General features: G+C 64.8%; 1 protein-coding gene across 1 annotated transcript; it reads left to right on the forward strand.

The window, feature by feature from the left end:
• Positions 1-577: 577 nt before the first annotated feature.
• Positions 578-17,393, forward strand: MMP15 (matrix metallopeptidase 15). The gene is made up of 10 exons (XM_002711548.5): positions 578-1,298; positions 9,401-9,549; positions 10,086-10,214; positions 11,210-11,517; positions 11,840-12,001; positions 12,749-13,002; positions 13,265-13,403; positions 14,329-14,479; positions 14,609-14,724; positions 15,776-17,393. The coding sequence occupies exons 1-10, from the start codon at positions 1,158-1,160 to the stop codon at positions 16,231-16,233; spliced, it is 2,007 nt and encodes a 668-aa protein (XP_002711594.1). The 5' UTR covers positions 578-1,157; the 3' UTR covers positions 16,234-17,393.
• Positions 17,394-18,761: the final 1,368 nt, after the last annotated feature.

An 18,761-nucleotide genomic window follows, 5' to 3' on the forward strand; every position in this document is an offset into this window, starting at 1 on the left:
AGAAGCAGAAGCGGGGTTCGAACCGTGTCTATGTAATCCCGCTGGGTCCTGGACGCCGCACCGTGCACTCGAGGCGCCCGTCCCCTCACTTGGTGACTGAGCAGTCACCAAAGGGCCAAATACACCTGGGGCTTTTGGGAAGGGGAAAAAAAATCCGGGACAAACCAATTTGCAGTTTGTTCTGAAACAGGACCTCTGGATCCCTCCCCCGACCCTCTGTCACGCCCCCTCTGGCTTGTATCCCCCCCACCCCTGCCCCCCATCACCCTGCGAGAGGAAGAGTCCTCACTTCTCCCCGCGGGCAGACCATCCGCCTTCCGTGCGCTCTCGCTCCGCGGAGTGTCGCCTCGGAGATCAACCCGCTCCCAGGAAGCCAGGATGCGAGCGGCGCGCGGTGGGCTGTGGAGGTTTCCCGCCCGCGGGGAGGAGTAAAGGAGCCGCCCACCTGCCGGGGCTCCGCGGCTAGCACCTGCTGCTGGGAAACCTTGGGCTTGGGTCCCGCCCCCGACCCCCGCCGGCTCGGTGCGCCCAGCGCGCACTGGCCCTTTAAGAGCGGCGGCGGCCGCGGCGCGCCGGGAGGAGGGCTGGGAGCGCCCGGAGCCGCGCCGAACTCGCCGGGGACGTCGGGCGCCCTCTGGCTCGCTCGCTCCGGCTGGCTCCCTGCGCCTCCTCCCGGGACTGCGTGACGACCCGGGCCCTGCTGGTCGCGGCGCGGAGCCGAGTCCCCGCGCAGGAGGCGCGGGCTCCGGGCAGCGCCCGGCCCCGGGCATGGACAGAGGGAGCTGGGCGCGCAGGGGGCGCCGCGGGACCGGGCGGCCGGAGCGCTGAGCCAGACAAAGGCTCCGGAGTTGCGCTTGCTCTCAGGAGCCGGGCCCCGGGCGCTAGGCGCCGAGCCTGCGGGACTGACTCCGCGGCGGGCAGCTCCGGCCGGACCTCTTTCCCGCAGGCGGGCTCCGCGCGCCCGGACCTGTCCTGCCTAATTCTCCCCAGGCTTGAGAATTTGCCGTGGGGACCTCAGCCGCTCCGGCGGGGACCAGGAGCCAGAGGTCCGCCGCGCGCCCGCCGGGCCGGGAGCCAGGGAGCTTCGCAAGTTTCCGAGTGCCCGCGAAGAGCGAGCCTCCCGTGCCGCCCTCGGTGCGGGGCTGTGCACCGACAGCATGGGCAGCGACCGGGGCGCACCCGGACGGCCCGGCTGCAGGGAGGCGGTGGCGCGCCCGCGGCTGCTGCCACTGCTCCTGGCGCTCCTGGGCTGCCTGGGCCGCGGCGCGGCGGCGGAGGACGCAGAAGTCCATGCTGAGGTAAGGACCCCCGCCCTGCCTCTTTGCCGCGGAGCTGGGGCTTGGGCGAGGGGGGAGCCAGGCCCGCAGACGTAGTCCTGGAGACGGGGGAGTGGAGACGCGCCCTTCTCCCGCCCCAGGTGCTAGGGGGGTGACGAGGAAGGAGGGGGAGGAAGACAAGAGACCCGGCAGGCTGCCCCTTGTCGGCTGTCCCTTGCGCGCACCTCTGCCCCAACCCTGGGGGTCTTAGGGCTCGCACCTCTACCGTCCTACGCTGAGCACCGACGCGCCCCAGCCTGAGTCCCGGGAGCCGCTTCCGCCGCCCCCTGCTCTTGCCTCCCCTCCTTCCTGCCCTCTCGCACAGCTGATTCCTAGAGAGCCCGGCTGGCGCGCGTGGCGCTCTTGGCAGTGGGGAGGGGGCGGCTCTGGGGGAACCACTGGCGGAGCCGGAGCCGGGCTGCGCTCCTGCCTGGGCAGCCTTGGGTCTGGCTGACACCGTGCGGCCGGCGGCGAGGGGGGAGGGGAGCGAGCCGCCGCCGCGACAGACTGGGGCTGCCAGGGCGCTTGGCGACTTTGTCTCCCTCCGGCGCGGAAGCCTTTCCACCCCGAGCTGGGGTCCGAAGGAGAGACCCTGTGTCCCCTGGCGCTTCCTCCGCTAAAGCCTGGATCCAAGGGTGGACTCCGCGCCTCTTTTCTCTGGAAGCGCGTCTCGCGTCCCTAAGGCCCGCCCTCCGCCCCCCCGGATTGGTCCTGGGGGTGACCAGGCTCGGCCTCCCGGCGCAGAGCCGGTGCAGCCTTCGCCGTGGAGTCCCCTAGCGCCAATTCGTTGCCTCCCAGGATCTTCTCGATTACTTCTCTTGCGAAGCCCCTGCCCCCTGCTCCGGAGAGGAGAGAGGATTGAGCTGGGAGTGGGGAGCGAGAACCCCCCTGGAGCCGCCCCTGCCCGGTGGCCGCGGGCCTGAGCACGGTTGCTATTTGCAGCCCTGGAGCTGCCTCCCAAACCCCCCCCCCCCCCGTGGTTTCCCCCACCTCTCCCATCTGCCTGGGAGATTTTTCCGATGGAAGCCTGCCCCTTCCCCGCCCTACTTTAATAAAAGCGTGGAGGAAGGGCAGGGAATTCCTCCCAGGCTCGAGTTACACCCCCAGCCCATTCCCCACCTGCTCTGCCCTCCCTCACTGGCCAGCAGGGCAAGCTGCAGGGAGCCAGGCCCTGGCAGGAGGCTGCCCTCCCACTCCCATCACACAGGCTGGTCAGCTCCTGCTGGTGGTCATGGTCATTGCCTCTCAGCCTGTGACCCGAGTGCTGGGGCTCACGTGCCATTCTGGCACGGGATACCCAAGAATTGCGAGTCACAGACCCACCCCTGTGTGTAATCTGCGTAGGGAAGGTGGCGCCGCACGGGAGCAATCAATGGACCATCCTGGCTGGCTGGAGCTGGGGCTCTGGGAACTGTGGCTTCCTGCTGTCCCCCCTCTGTTTCTGCAGTCCTGTCACACACACCCCACCCACGCGCCACCCTCCAGGGAGAAGAGCGAGCCCGGTGGCACCGAGGCTGCAGACAGGGTGTCCCGGCTCCGGAGTCTGTGATGCACCTGTGCTGCTGCTCCCGGAGGACACTCCGGTGAGGCTGTGGCTGGGAGAGATTCTGGAACGTGTTGGAGGCCGGAGCGGAGACAGGGCTAGAGATAGGTAAACTCTTCTTGCTCCTGGAGCTGGCTTTGGGGTACAGGCTGGAGTCTCAGCAGGTCTGGCCAGCTCTGGACCTAAAGACACTAGCGACCTCAGCCTGCCTGCCAAGGGGCTGTGGGAGAACTGTCCCCAGTCTGGGGTCTGCACGTTCCAGCCTCAGAGACCGCTGGGGCTGGCCTGCACCCTGTGTCAGAGCCTCCCTCCCCTAGATTTGCCCCGGCATCCCTGCAGCTCCAGGGCTCTGGTCAGGTCCTGGCTGGGACTGCACCCAAGAGCTTGGCACTGAGCAGAAGCCAGCCCCTCCCCTCCCTCTCTCCCTCCCATCATGCAAAGCACAGAGGTCTCACCAAGCTAAGGAATTGGGGAGCTTGACACACGCCAGGAGCCTGCAGACCTCTGCAACCCGCCAGGCCTGGGCCCGGAGAGGGCTCTCCTTTGAGGCAGCCACCGCTGAGCTACTATGCCCTGGCCCTGTCTCCAGCCATCCTGGACTGGAGCCACTGCACAGGCCCCGGCCCCTTTCTGGTCTCTGTCCCGCTGTCTCTACCCCCTCCGCACGCAGGCCCTGTGCAGGTGGCTCGGAGTTCACAGGTGTGCTGCCACTGCTCCGTCACCTGTCTTCCCTGAACAGACCCGTGTCTTCCTTGTCCCTTGTTCCCAGCTGAGCAGAGTGAGGGGGTTTTTAACCTGAATTCTTCCTGACCTGCAGGTCTGACTGTTGGACCCCACCCCCCGGTCTCCTGGGCTTCCATCTCTACTCACACTTCCTTGGAGAGGGAGGCGGCCATGGGAGGAAAAGGGGGCCAATGTCAGGGCCTTGTCACCCGGAACCTACAGGAGTGAATCCTCTCTCCTTCCTGTTCCCCTCTTGCTGCTTGCACTCTGCATCTCTGGGCCCTCTATTAAGACCCAGACGGGGCTGGTCCGCTCGGGATCTGCTTGGTCCGTGCCTTTCACACCAGCCCCTGCCAGGTCCCTGTGTGTGGGCTGCCCTGGGGTCCAGCCAGTCAGCCGCCTTTCAGAGAGCAGCCCTGTGCACGCTGCGTGTCTAAGCCAGGTTTCGGCCAGACCCCTGGACGCAAACACCTTCCTTGGCCCCACCCCAAAGAAGGTCGGGGCTTTTTACAAAACAGCCCTGCAAGTGGAGAGGAAAGGACATAGAAACTCTCCAGACCCCCGCCCTCCCCAGGGAAGACCCTCCTCCCCCGCCCAGATCACAGATGGCGACTCAGAATGGTGACAGCACAGGCGTGGAAGAGCCCCTGCCCGCATGGCGAGGGGTTCTGGCTGCTCCTCCATGATCCGATGTTCCCTCTGCCCGGCTGGGAGCTTGGCTGCAGCCAGAGGCCAGCTGTGGCGCTAGCTGTGGGGCCTCAATGCTTTTTCAGCTCAGATCAAAGTTGGCATCAACATTATCCCAAAACTTGTGTGGCGGGGCAAAGCCCCAGCCAGCTCTGCCTTGGAGTGTGGAGATGTGTTCCTCGGGTGGGGATCTGCTTAGCCTTTGTCCGGGACAGAGAGGGCGTTATTCGAAAGAGCTCTTATCACTCCCAGCAGAGGCCTGCAGCAGGCCCAGCCTTAGGCAGAGGGAGGAGCTGGGAACTCAATCCAGGTCTCCCGGCCGACTGACTTGAGCTTTCGCAGGAAGCTGGAGTCGGGAGCAGAGCCCCTGAACCCTAGTTTGGACCTCTCGGAGTGTGGGTGCTGCTGTCCCACGGGATAGAAGAGGGTGACGGGAATTACCCGATTCCCCAGCCTGGGAGTTGCAGAGCTGGAGTTCAAGCTCCCTGCCCCCACCCTGGGTTAAAGGCCTCCTGGCTGGGTTGAGCCAGGTGGCAGGTTAGGGGTGGGGCCAGAATTGCCCCTGAGGGCCTGCCCTGCAGGCTGCCCCAGGTTGGCATCGGCATGCACTTTCCAGGTAAGGCCCCAAGGCCTGGCCCTCGGCCAACCCTGAAACTCAGGACAAACAGAGGCCTCCTTTCACCCCGCCCACTGACCAAGAGACCCTTTGTTTTTTCCTCCAGGTTAAGGAGTGTGGGGGCGGGTAGGACAGCCGCCTCCTTGTAAAGAAGTGGCAGGAACCCAGGACACCCGCCTCCTTCCTGCCTCCGAGTCCCCGCCCCCGCCTGACCCTGTCTTTTTAAGACCCATGGTGGGAGGCAGAGCTAAGCTCCAGATAAGCAGGTGTGTCTTAGGAATGCTGTCTAATGGTGTGGAGGGCCTGCTCCAGCCCTGCTTCCTTGTCCGGCTTGGGGGCGTGGCCTGTCCCGTCATTCCCTTTGCAGAGTAGGGGACAGGAAAGAGCCGAGCTGAGGCCGAGAGGTCGCCTTAGCCATCTGCAGTGGATGGGCCCCAGGCAAGCCCGGGAAGCCCTTGCTGTTGCTGCTGCCCAAGGCGGGATGGGCTGCAGGGGTGCCAGCCCCCTGGGTCCTTCCCAGCTGTGGTGGCTGATGGCACCGAGGGCCACCTGGTGGGTGGGCACCTGGACAGTCCAAGCTCTGCCTCTCGCGGGGTCTTCTGCCACCGTGGACCTCGTCCCGTTGAGCACCTGCTCTGGCCACGGCCCTGCTGCTGGTGATGTGTGAGCCCTCCCTCCCGCAGTCCTGAGAGGCCTGGGGCTGGGTGCCTCCCAGTGGCCCTGACAAGACGTCTTTTGTGCCTTGTCGGGCAAAGCTGCCCAGTGCTGCTCGGATTGCAGAGAACTTGGGTGACAGAGGCAAAACAGCCCAGTGGAGATTGCCCGACCCAGAGTTTGATAAGGGCTTGCGCCCATCCCCCGCACCCTCACGGCCTGCACAGTATTGATCTGGCGGCTGCTCCTCCCCGCTGGCCTGCCTGTCTGGGATTGTCTCTGCAGTCCCCGGGGAGGGCGAGCGGAGGCTCTGCTTGGCGTTCAGACACAGCCGGAGACGTGGGCGCATGACATTCCCCTGGTGCTGCGCTGGGCACCCTTCCTGGAAAGGGCCAGAGCCCAGCGTCCCCAGCCTCAGGCCAGGAGGGGCCTGTGCTAGTTCAGAAACGGGCTGGCCCGGTAGCACTGCCTACAAGCCCTGGTTCTAGTGCAGATCAGCCGTGTGGCCTCGGGCTGGCCGCTCACCCTCTCTGAACCGAGTTGGGGATGGTCATGGCTTTATCAGACATGGTTGTAAGCATTAAATGAGATGGGAATGGACAGCTTGGCCCAGGCCAGACCTAGCTGCCGTGTCTGTCCTGAGGGCCAGAAGGTTTCTGACTCCCTGGGCCCCCGCATCTGCTTGTCTGAAGCCCAGGGAGAAGTGGCTGAGAGAGCCACAGTGGGCAGTCTCCTGCAGCAGCCCCCTAACCCTGGGCTGCAGGTGCCGGGGGCGTCAAACAAGAGGAAGCAGCCTTGGTTCTAATCTGGGCCCTGCGCGGCCACTTAGCAACCTGAGCCTCGGTCCCCAGCCTAAGAAATAAACTTGCCCTGCGTGGCTCACCCTCCTGGGAGACTAGGTGACAGGGAGGGAAAGGACAGCCCTTAGAGTCACCAGTAGGCACTGAGGGGGCTGGGACACAGCCCCTCCCCCACTGGGGGAGCAGCAGGTCGCGACCTTGGTCACTGCCACCTAAGCCCCACCTGTGCCCCCTGTCCTGTGCTCTTTTCCCACCCCCAGCCTGGCGCAGCTCACAGCAGTGAGGTGACAGGGAACTTCTTCCGGGCCCCAGGGGAAAGGACAAAGCCCAAGGCCCTGTGGGTGGTGGCTGCCGCTGCCCCGGCAAATTTAATGGCACTTGGCATTCAGCCACCCTGAGCACGTGTGTGCCAGAGTGAGGCAGGAGGCCTGGTTGGCGGCGCCTTGTCATCCAGAGCTGGGGTCAGAGCCAAGGCCATGGCTTTGCTTACCTCTCCCGCACTGCCCTAGGGCTGCCCCCAGTGTGCAACCCACGGCTCTCCACCCAGCGGTGGCTGTGAGGGTCTTGTCACCAGGAGGCAGAGAGGATGAGGCAGGGAAGGGCGGGTCCACAGGCACCCTTGGGACCCTCACTGCAGGCAGGCGCCCCCTCCCTTCCCGGGCCCCCGCCGCGCCCGCCCTCCCGGCCTCTGCAGACGCTGCTAATCAGCCCTGGAGGCCTCTGATTGCGAACTCTGGCTGAGATATTTTTACCTTATGCAAATAGGCGATGTAGAGGTGCCCTCGCTGTCCCTGCCTGCCCCGCCGCACCCCTACCTCCAAGGGCCCCTCTCCCAGTAGAGCTGTTGGAGCCCAGGGCCTCGCCCTTCCCACCTCACCCAGCATCTGCAGGAAAAGCCACATCCAGTAAAGGTGCTGGGTCCACGCCTCCCATCTCCTACGGCGGCTGCTGGGGAGGTTTCCATGCGGGAGGCCAGGGGGAGAGCAGGGGTGGTGCCCAGGGCATTACCAGGGTCTGCTGGAGCTGAGGGGAGGAGCCCAGGCCCCCCAGCTGCCCTGTGCTGGGTCCCCTTTGGGGTCTGGATGATAGCAGACACCGGAAGCTAGGTCTCTTCGGCTTTGGTCAAGCAAAGGGCCGGCTGCCCTCTCCAGGGACAGCCACCCAGGCCCCTGTGGTCTCTGTCACTGTGTATTCGTTGGGCACTTTCCCACTAAGCCCTGCAGGGCCCCGTGAGGCACGGCAGGTGCTCCTGTGCAGTCTCCGCCCTTTCTGATGCAGCCTGGGGCACAGGCACGCATGCCGGGTCACACCTCACGGGGCAGGCCTGGATCTGCCCCAGCCCCGTCTGCCACCGGAGCTGACATTTGTTTCTGAGCCCTGGACCTCTGCCGTGCTGCTCAGTGGCTGTTTCCCAGGGTCCCCAGACGCCTGGAAGCTGGGGCCCGGTCTCAGTCTGCGACACGGCGGCTTCGGGAAGCTGCCTTCCCAGCTGTGCGCGCCGAGGGCCTGGCCGGGTGCCAGGGAAGTGCACGGGTGTCTGGGGACTTGGATGAGACTTGGCCAGCTGACATGTGGCTGTCAGTCCAGAGCAACCAGGGGGTCCGTCTGCCTCGCTGCCTCGTGGGCCCTCGGGTGCAGCCCTCCCCTTGCAAAGCTGCTCTGAGAGCAGAGACGCAGGGTGGGCTAGGAATGTGGGAAGGGTGCAGTTGTGTATGGCCAAGACTCACAGCAGCGCCGGCCTCTGCTCACTCTGCTCACTGCCTTCTGGAGGGGGGGAAGCCACCTCACCCTGTGGCCCTGCGGACATGGGATGCGCAGGGTGGAGTCTCCCTAACTGCATGACTCAGCCCTGCCTCCCTCTGCCTGGGGCCGCCACGCTGTCCTGCACGTGAAGTCTGTGCTCTGTGCATGCCCCGGGCCTCCCAGCAAGAGCGCAGGAGGGGGAGCCCCTGCAGGTCAGGGCACCCCAGGTGACATCCTGCGGCCCCCACCTGGCTCGCAGAGGGTCCGCAAGCGGACGGACAGACGGGAAGATTGCCTGGCAAGTGCTGGGGGTGGGGAAAACGAAACGCTTGTCCCAAGGTGCACACCCTCACATCTCACCCCCAGCAGCACCCCGCTCTCTGTTCCGAGGCCCAGAGTTGGCGGCAGAGCGCTCAGAGCAGGGAGGGTGCCTGCGTCCACCCACTCCTTCCGGGAGGTTTAGGGTCTTTGCGGGCAGTGCCAAGGGGCTGGTGATGGAACAGGGACATAAGCCTCAGCCATCCTCCCTCATTGCCCAAAGGAGATAAACTGGAACGTATTCCTTGCCCTTGAAACTCAATTGGGTCTCACACTCTATTGCCTTCATACCCCACCCTGCATTATTTTCCAGGTTCCCATGCCCCCTCCCAGTTGCTGGAATTCCCCTCCGCCTGCTGCCCCCGACCCCCACCCCAGCCCTCGCCCTCGCCGTCCTGACCTGGGGGTCGGCACCTTCCGCCACGTGTTCCATCTTGCACACACAGGCATTTGGTCACCCACCTCTGTGGATTGATTTTCTCTGAATAAATTCGGTCTGGCTGTAAATTCGTGCACTGCCTCCTCTCTGTTCTACGACTTTTTCCCTAACATTTTGGTGTCCCGTGCGAGGGGGCATGAATCTGCAGCTCTTGTCCTAACAGCTGGTGTTTCTGTTTGTGAGGCCTTGGAAGAGTTGGGGTTCCACATGGGAGGCAGCAGGGCCTCCCACGATGTTGTCAGAGCACTCGAGGAAGGGGCTGCTGAAGCAGAGACCCCAGGCGGAGCACAGTGTGAGGCAGGACCAGCACGTGCAAAGGCCCTGAGGCAGAAGCATGCCCAGCCACCCTGGGGTCCTGGCAGTCTCTTGGCTGAGAACAGATAATAAGGAAGATGGAAGCAGGGGTGCGGCTGCAGGCCCCACCCCCCATCACCCTGCAGGACGTGGTGGCTGCTGGGCAGGGTGATGGTGGTCCAGGTGGTGAGAAGTGGTCGGGTGCAGGCTGGGCGTGTTTGGACGTCGCAGTGCCTGCACTGCTAACAGGGTCACGCCTCTTTGCAGAACTGGCTGCGGCTCTACGGCTACCTGCCCCAGCCTAGCCGCCACATGTCCACCCTGCGCTCCGCCCAGATCCTGGCCTCGGCCCTCGCGGAGATGCAGCGCTTCTACGGGATCCCCGTCACAGGGGTGCTTGACGAAGAGACTAAGGCGTGAGTCCCCCTCCTAGACGCCAGGGGCGCCTGCCTCCCAGCCTGCTCTCAGGAGGGTATGGGACGTGGCGCTCCCAGGACAGAGTGGCCTAGAGAAGAGCTGGCCGGCGGTTTGGCCCTCCGTGCCAGTTCTGGTTGGTCGGAGTGGCTGCCTGCGCCTTGTGTTAAGAAAGTTGCTGAGGATGAGCCCAGGCTTGACTTAGGGATTGATTGGTGATGTCTGCCACGGGAGGTGCATGCACAAGCCCGGGATGGGATTCCTAGCAAGGAGGCCTTGCCTTGAATGTTACAGAGGCGAGGGGGCCCGACATGGCAAGGGCTGGAGGCCTCCGGGACGCTGGCTGGTGAGCTGAGCCCTCGCCTTTGCCGAGCCACTGCTGGCTCTCATCCCGTGCAGGCTCGCTCTGCCTGTTTTACCAGAAACCAAAGCCGAGAGCCTTCCATAGGAGGGGCAGCTGGGAGGCAGGGGCCAAGAGGGGCTGCCTGGAAGAAGCAGCGGGAAGCCCTGAGCTCGTCCTTTGGTGCCCGCACCCCAGGTGGATGAAGCGGCCCCGCTGTGGGGTGCCGGACCAGTTCGGGGTGCACGTGAAAGCCAACCTGCGGCGGAGGCGGAAACGCTACGCCCTCACCGGCAGGAAGTGGAGCAACAACCACCTGACGTTCAGGTAGGCGGCTGCGGGGGGAGGCGACTCCCCTCTCTCTGCCGGCTCAGCCCCTCAGGCTTCCTGTCCCAGCCCGGACACCCCCATCTGCTCCCTGGCTGATGGGACCGCACACGCTCCAGCCAGTCTCCCTCTAGACAGGGTCGGGCCCCTTCGAGCTGCTTCCACTCTGTTCTTCCTGCCTCCCACCCGCCAGGCACCCAGGGCCGGCCTCACCCAGTCCAGATGGGCTCCTACACCATCAAGGTCAAGGGCAGAGCAGGTCTGGGGTGCAGGAAGGCAGCAAATGGCCTGCAGAAACCGTGGTCTGGGCACCTTCCTCCCCGCTGACGCCTTTAGTGGGACCCCTTGAGCTGAGTCCTGGAGCTGTGTGGCGGTCCCCAAGGGCTCCCCTTCAGAACTACATGGAGAAGCGCCGTCTGCCAAGGAAGTGCAGCTCCCATGATGGCTTAGCCCTGAGTCCCCGGAGTGAACCCCTGGTCCACCCAGCCCCTGGGAGCCAGTCCTGGCTTTGTCCGATCTGTATGGGTGACTGCAGGCCCAGGGCACCAGAGCAGGTGCAGCCTCTGGGCTGTGTGTTCCTCCTGAGTTACTCCATGCGAGCATCGTAGGACCCCGGAAGAAAGTCCCACCCCTCCCCCCCTTTTCCCACTTTGCAGATGGAGAAACAAATCTGGAGAGACTAAGTCATTTGCCCAAGATCAAGCAACTTGACCTCGGGTCTTCCCGACCCCGGCCCCAGGGCTCAGAAGTGTGTGGCCCGTGTTTCCCGGCCCTCAGCTATTTACGTCCCACGTCCTGGGCCGTCCGCCAGCCACGCAGCACCTGCACCGTTACTGACCTGGTGTCTTTCTTAAAACCACAAGGCCAGCCCAGTTCTCGGTACCTTAGCACCTCCCTGGGTTTGCCCAGCCGAAGTCCTCACGGCACCAGAGTGCGCTAACAGTGCATCCTGCCGGGAGCCCACTCACTTGTCTGTCTCCCGTCCCATCCCGCAGCATCCAGAACTACACAGAGAAGCTGGGCTGGTACCACTCGATGGAGGCCGTGCGCAGGGCCTTCCGCGTGTGGGAGCAGGCCACGCCCCTGGTCTTCCAGGAGGTGCCCTACGAGGACATCCGGCTGCGGCGCCAGAGGGAGGCCGACATCATGGTGCTGTTCGCCTCCGGCTTCCATGGTGACAGCTCACCCTTCGATGGCACTGGGGGCTTCCTGGCCCACGCGTACTTCCCCGGCCCCGGCCTGGGCGGGGACACCCACTTCGACGCCGATGAGCCCTGGACCTCCTCCAGCACTGACCTGCATGGTGAGAACGGCCAGCCAGGGTGGAGGTGGGGCAGGCAGACCCGGAGCCGGGTGTACCCCATCCATGCAGCTGAGTTGGCAGGGGACAGCTTCCCTGCGCAGGTCTCCAGAGGATAGCACTTGCCCTCTGTCTGTTGTCTCCCCATCTCTAAGGGCACTTGAAAGGGAAGGGGTCGCCGTACCCATTTCTCAGATGGGAAAATGGAGGCCAGAAGTCAGCGCAGTTCAGCCTCTTCTTCCAAGAATGAAGCAGGAGCAGGCTGTTTGGTGGCTGGATCTCGGGACCAGCCAGTGCTGACCCCGCTGCCCGACCCCCACTGCAGGGAACAGCCTGTTCTTGGTGGCAGTGCACGAGCTGGGCCACGCACTGGGGCTGGAGCACTCGAGCAACCCCAGTGCCATCATGGCGCCGTTCTACCAGTGGATGGACACGGACAACTTCCAGCTGCCCGAGGACGACCTCCGCGGCATCCAGCAGCTGTATGGTGAGTGGGCTGCCCCAGCGCGCCCCGCCTGCCTGCTCTGGACTCAGCAGGACCAGGCAGGGTTCGATGCAGCCCCATTCTCCAGATGCGGAAACTGAGGCCCACGGAGGCCCAGTGACTTGCCCACACCATTGTTGCTAGAAGTCAAACCCAGGGCTGGCTGACGCACCCCGAACTCAGCCCTCATTGGAACAGCCTGGGGCCCTCCTTTCTCTTCAGACCAAGGGGACCCTGGGGGACCCAGGACCCATCTCCTCCAAGCCCCCGCCTGTCACGGGCTCTTCCCTGTCTGGTTTTTCACTTCCCAGTGACTTTCAGGCAGGTCACTCCCCTGGGCCAGGCCCCACCCGAGAAAGCCCCCAGTTGAGGTGTCGAGGGGGCCTGTGCTGTGACCAGGCCCTCCCAGGGGCTAGCAGTGCCCACCCAGCTGGGCCCTTGGCAGACACCCCTCTCTGTGCTAATACCTGGGGCCAAGTTGGAGACGTGAGGTGCCAGAGCCCTGAGCAGGTGGCGTCCCCTTAGGGCGTGTCCCTGAGAGGCAGAGTAACCCAGGCCCAGTGAGGGGAGGCCGTGGACAGGCTGTGTGTGGAGCAGCACTTAGGTCCCCTGAGCATCATGGACAATCAGGCCTGCCACTGGGCACAGGTCTCTCCAGGCTGGGGGTCCCAGGGTTCTGAGTGGGGCACCAGCCATCCTGGCCAGGTCCCTGAGCTGCCCCCTCTCTTCTTGTTCCCCACCTCTCTGCAGGCACCCCAGACGGTCAACCGCAGCCCACCCGGCCTCTCCCCACTGTGACAGCCCGGCGACCAGGCCGTCCAGACCACCGGCCTCCTAGGCCCCCCCAGCCATCACCTCCACGGGGGAAGCCAGAGCGGCCCCCAAAGCCAGGGCCCCCAGCGCAGCCCCGAGCCACAGAGCGGCCCGACCAGTATGGCCCCAACATCTGCGATGGCGACTTTGACACGGTGGCCATGCTTCGCGGGGAGATGTTCGTGTTCAAGGTCTGGCCCTGCCCTGCCCTGGCCTCCCCCAACCCCCAGCGCCTGCTGGGCACCCTGTACCTCCCTCTCAGAGCAGACCCTGGACCCAGAAGAAGCAAGCCAGGGCCCGGCTCAGGGTCCCACAGCAAGCCCAGGAGCCTACCCCCAGCCCAGGGCTATCCCCCTGCTACTGTCCATCTGTCTCAGTGACCCGAGAGGGCAGGCTTCTCCTAGTCCCAGCACTGGGTGCACCCCGCCCGCTCATCCCCATGCCCCTCCCCAGGGCCGCTGGTTCTGGCGAGTCCGGCACAACCGCGTCCTGGACAACTATCCCATGCCCATCGGCCACTTCTGGCGGGGGCTGCCCAGTGACATCAGCGCCGCCTACGAGCGCCAAGATGGCCGTTTTGTCTTTTTCAAAGGTGAGCTGGGGCAGGTGGGGGCGGGTGCCAGGCAGCCTTCCTGCCCTGACCTCAGACCCAGCCGGTCCTGGGGGAAGAGGGGGAGCTGCAGGAGGGCGCTGGGCTCTCTGGGAGAAAGGGGTTCCTGGGACAGGGCTGAGTGTCCCTGGCAGCAAGGCGGGGACAGGGAGGTGGACAGAGGCCGCCCTGATTGGCGTGAGGATCGGCGTGAGGATCTGAGCATCTTCTGCAACTCATGGGCTCGGCCTCACTTGCTCCAGTCCACAGGAGGGTAGAGCCTTCAGAGACAGCACCTGCCTCGTGGGTGGGCTGGGTCTCCAGCCAGGAGCCCTGTAAGGACAGGGCTGAGGGGCCCTTGGCCATGCACTTTGAGGGCAGAGGCCCCGCAGGCCACCTGTCCCTGTCTGTACAGTAACTATATGTCTAGATGTTCACACAGTGCACATGAGCAGGTGACCTGGACACGTGGGGGAGTGCGTGTGTTGCAGGTGCGACTCCTGCCACATAGCCATTGTGTGGTTTTGTGTATTGGGGGCAGCAGTGGGTGTGTGTTGAGGTGGATTTGTTCTGAGAAAGCGTGGTGGGGCAAGAGGTGCGGAGTCACCACACAGACTCCAGGAGTCAGGTGAAAGCAGGCCAGAGGCAAGCAGTCTGCAGACTCGTTTATTTCAGTTGGTACAGCAGCTTATATAGGCAAGGCAGCCAATCCGGTCAAGGGGCAGTGTATGCCCTAACCAATCACAGCCTGTTGCCAGGCAGGCTCTGTTGCCAGGCAGGCTCTTGCCAGCAGCCATCTTGGCATGGCCTTCTCATTCCACCACAGGTGTGAATGAATTTGGTGAGCCAGTATGGCCCCCGCAACCCCTCTGCACACACAGCCCTCAGCCCCAAGCCCATGCTCACCCTGCCTCTGGCCTTCCCATAGGTGATCGCTACTGGATCTTCCGAGAAGCCAACCTGGAGCCCGGCTACCCGCAGCCACTGACCAGCTATGGCCTGGGCATCCCATACGACCGCATCGACACGGCCATCTGGTGGGAGCCCACAGGCCACACCTTCTTCTTCCAAGAGGACAGGTGAGCAGGTCCTAAGCAGGCCCCGCCCACCCAGCCCCAGGCCTCCCCAGAGAGCCCACACTGCCTGTGGGGAGTGGGCCCAGCCCACGCAGGGTCTCTAGGTTCACGGCCTGGTGCTTTTGGTTACAGATACTGGCGCTTCAACGAGGAGACACAGCACGGAGACCCCGGCTACCCCAAGCCCATCAGTGTCTGGCAGGGGATTCCAGCCTCCCCCAAAGGGGCCTTCCTGAGCAATGATGCAGGTACGAGCCAGTCCCTCCCGGGCTGCCCAGCACTTACTGTGCCCCCTGTGTGTTTAGAACTACAGGGCCTGCCCAAGGGCATCCAGCATGGGGACAGCATGTGTGGGAGCCCTGGGCTGGGGGCTTCCTGACATTACCTCCTGGCCCTCCCCACATCAGTGCCAACCCGTCTGATGGACAGGCAGACTAAACCAGAGAGCTTGAGTAGTGCCCATGTCACACAGCTGGTGATCGGCTGTGGATTTTGTTCCAGCTCAGACCTGCTTGTGTCCAGCCAGAGCCCCGAGCCCCACTGGCCCCCAGACAGTCCTTGGGGAGCCTTGAGCCTGAGGGGGGTGGGCTCAGCTCTAAACATTAGGGGTGAGGACCCCCCAGGGGGTGTTGCTTATCCACCCGGATGATAACCCTGGTGTCTTGTCATATACCTGAGCTCCAGGGAGCTGTGGCTGTTACTTTTCTTCTGCAGGCTCTTGTGTGCCTGGTACAGTGGGGAAAACCCAGGATCCCTGGTTCTGGGGTTCAGGGCAGGGCTCTCAGGTCAGGGAGCCCTTGCTGGCCTTGCCCACGGCACTGAGGCTGGCCACACGGCCTCTGGGTGTGAGCACTTCTTTCTGCAGCTGCTCTGTCTCGTGGTCCACAGAGCACAGACTCGCCCCTGCTACAAGCCGGGCCCTGCCTGGTGTTGATGGGAGCGGGCAGCATGCCCAAGGCTAGAGAGCTAGTCCGAGGCAGCAGGGAGTTCCGCTCCAGGTCCACGTGGGGTGGCTGGGTGGCCTCAAGCACACAGTGGCCTCTCTGGCGTGGCATCAGGGCAACGCTGGGAGGGCAGGGCTCCCTGATGGCAGCCCCCAGTCCAGCAGGCTACTGGACCCTTCTACACATCCTGCACTGGTCACTATCAGCTGGGGAGGGTAGCTGTGCCCTTGACCCAGACCCCTCTGAGCCCCAGTCTGGCTCCTGTTGGGGGGTGGGTGCAGGTGCTCTGAGAAGGACAGCTTCCTGCCCTGGGGCCCTGCAGCCTGAAGCCACTCTGGCCTGCTTGCCCCCACAGCCTACACCTACTTCTACAAGGGCAGCAAGTACTGGAAATTCGACAACGAGCGCCTGCGCATGGAGCCTGGCTACCCCAAGTCCATCCTGCGGGACTTCATGGGCTGCCAGGAGCAAGCGGAGCCAGGACCCCGATGGCCGGATGTGGCCCGGCAGCCCTTCAACCCCGACGGGGGTGCGGAGCCCAGGCCGGATGGCGATGACGGCGGCGGGGAGGACAGTGCGGGGGGCGGGGAGGGGGACTTCGGAGGAGGTGCTGACCAGGACGAGGACGGGGGCAGCCGCGTGGTGGTGCAGATGGAGGAGGTGGCGCGGACGGTGCACGTGGTGATGGTGCTGGTGCCGCTGCTGCTGCTGCTGTGCATCCTGGGCCTGGCGTACGCGCTGGTGCAGATGCAGCGCAAAGGCGCGCCGCGCGTGCTGCTCTACTGCAAACGCTCCCTGCAGGAGTGGGTCTGACCCGCCCGCTGCCCGCCTGCGCAGGGCGCCTCTGCTTCTGGAAGGTGCCTCGGCCACAGGTGGAGAAGGGGTTTCCTCCTGCCTGGTCCCCATCCGGCCCCTGTCAGTCCTGCCCTCCTTGTTTATTTATGCCTGGGTATCTTTTTTTTCTTTCTTTCTTTCTTTTTTTTTTTTTTTTTTGCACCTTGTGTTCTGCTCCAGTCAGGCCCCCATTCACCCGCAGCCCTCCCCAGGGCCACAGCCATGGGCTCTGTTTGCCTTGAACTGGCCTAGCTGGGTCTCCACCTCGGGTCTCTCTCTGCCTTAGGAAGAGCCTTCCCCCAGGGGCAGCACTGGCAGGGTGAGGGAGCGAGGGAGGGAGCGGGCCCATGCAATCAAGTCAGTCCACTGAGTCAGGGTGAAACCGGATGTACTCCCAGCTCCCTTCCGAGAGCTCCAGCTTTCCTGGCTCCTTGTGCCTAAGAACCACCCCCCCCCCCAAGGCTGGCAGCTCCCAGCTCCCCTGTCCCCCTCGGGCCCACACCTCCTTCCCTCTCTGGAGGAGCGGCCCTGAGCCTGCCTTACCAAGGACCAAAGGGAGCCTGCTGAAGCCGTCCCCCAAGGGTAGCCCTGGCCCCTGGCGCCAGGCCCAAGAATCTCCTTTCCTGAACTAGGATGCACCTGCTCCTCTTGGGCCTCCTCCCCTCACTACCCCCACTCACACTACTGCCCCCAGGGGTCTTGACCGGCAAAGAGGCTGGTTGGGGCCCAGGCTGGGACACCCACCTGTGAGCCTGCGCCCAGTCTGTGAATCAGACCTGGGGCTCCGGCTTGCTGTGTCCCTGGGGAACACTGGTGGGGACAGGCCAGCCGCTCATCTCCACCCACGTGTGGAGCCCATAGTGGCCGCAGAGGCGCCCCTCCCGCAGGGCTTGGCCTGAAGGTGGAGGGGCCTGCTGCCGCGGCGGGACACGGTACTGTAGTGCTGGCTCTGTCCTCCTGCTCCCCCGAGGACCCCGGGGGTGGAGGGTCCTGCCGGCCTCCTCCTGGGCTCAGCAGCTCCCCCGACCCCACCTCTGCAGAACTGAGAGCTGGCCGAAGGGTGGGAGAGGGGGGTCTGGTGTCCGCCCCAGCCATTGTTTCTGTAAATAATCTGCATTGAATAAATGTACAGCCGGTGAGCGTGTCCCCGTGCGTGAGAGGCCTTGGGCCTGGAGCGGGGCCGGCGGGTAGGTGGAGACTGGAACGAGGGTGCTAGCCCTCCGTGCCGATCCTGGAGCTGCTCCCCCGGGCCCTGGAGGGGCGTGGCTTCCCGCACGCACCAGAGGGGAGGCGGGGCCTGGGTCGGCCTGCCAGGGCGGGCGGGTGTGGAATGTGTTTCCCGGTCATTCACGAGGGGAAAGGCCGGCCCAGCTGTCCGAGCCCTCCACATGAAGCGGGGGAAGAGGCAGGCTAGGCCGCCCAGCCCCCCACTGGCTCAGAACCGGTTCCTGGTGGCGTGAAGCCTGGTCCTGAGTGGAAGCCTGGCGCAAGGCACAGAGATGGAAAACGGGGCCGCGGGTTTCTCCCCCACGCTGCTCAGAGAGGGTGGGGCTCCCACCCAGGCCTGGGCAGGCTGCAAATGGCGCCCAGGAGAGCCAGAGACCCAGGTGTCCCGGGCCCGTTGGTGGCCTGGCGTGGCAGCGGAGTCGGGAGGTCCGCCTTGGACCCCCGCGTTCATCCTCTAGGCCAAGCCTACTGGGCTGGGCCCCCGGGAGCGCACGGCCCAGCTGCGGCGGCCCCCAGCCCAGCCAGGGCGGGCTCAGGCAGGGTCCTGCGACCTGCCCCAGCGCCGGCGCCCCTCCCCCAGCCCCTGGGTCCCACCCCTTCCTCTCTTTGTCTTGCCCTGGCTGAGGAGAGTAGGAAGCTTGCCCTCGGAAGCCCCACAGGCCTCTCCAGCATCTCGAGGAAGCGGCCTGCGCACTCCCGACCCAGCGTCCTTGGGGGCGGGCGCCATTTTGTTGGCCTTCCGGTTGCCGAGGCGCCAGGGCCCCGCCGGATCTCCCTGAGGCCCCAGGGTCTGCAGGCGGGTGGAGGGGTGGAGGGCGGTGGGGGTCCGGGCCCCTTGGGGGGAGGCTCGCTGAGGAGCCTTCAGGGGCAGCTGCTGAGGGCCCAGCCCCGGAAGCGCCCTAGGGCTCCTCACCAGGTGGGTGCGGGTGCCCCAGGAAGATCTGCAAGGGACCCTGCCGCCCCTGCCCCCGGAGCGCAGCAGCCACCCCTGCGACTGTCGCCACCCCTCCTCCCCGGGCCTAAACAGGAGCCTGTGTCTTCAAACATTTTTTTTTCATGTGACTGTAACCCAAACTCGCCGTGGACCATGAAGGCTCGCAGCCCCTCAGCACCTTTTTCCTTCCTGTTTTGCTAGTCTGCAAGTAAGAAAATTGGCATTGACGACACGCGTGCATTGAGTGCAGCATCCCGGCGCTGCACCATGTACCCCACTCCTCTGCTTCCGACCCAGCTTCCTGCGAAGGCCCCTGGCACACAGAGAGGATGGCTCCAGGCCTTGG

The sequence above is a fragment of the Oryctolagus cuniculus genome, chromosome 18 (genome assembly GCF_964237555.1).
Source record: "Oryctolagus cuniculus chromosome 18, mOryCun1.1, whole genome shotgun sequence".
In the NCBI taxonomy this organism is placed as follows: Eukaryota; Metazoa; Chordata; class Mammalia; order Lagomorpha; family Leporidae; genus Oryctolagus; species Oryctolagus cuniculus.

What these genes read in the sequence shown, in the direction of transcription:
- MMP15 (XM_002711548.5), top strand. Translation starts at nt 1,158, where the DNA reads ATGGGCAGCGACCGGGGCGCACCCGGACGGCCCGGCTGCAGGGAGGCG. An exon ending in AACAACCACCTGACGTTCAG is followed by an intron (nt 10,215 to 11,209) that starts GTAGGCGGCTGC and finishes CCCATCCCGCAG; the next exon opens with CATCCAGAACTACACAGAGA. An exon ending in TTCTTCTTCCAAGAGGACAG is followed by an intron (nt 14,480 to 14,608) that starts GTGAGCAGGTCC and finishes TTTTGGTTACAG; the next exon opens with ATACTGGCGCTTCAACGAGG.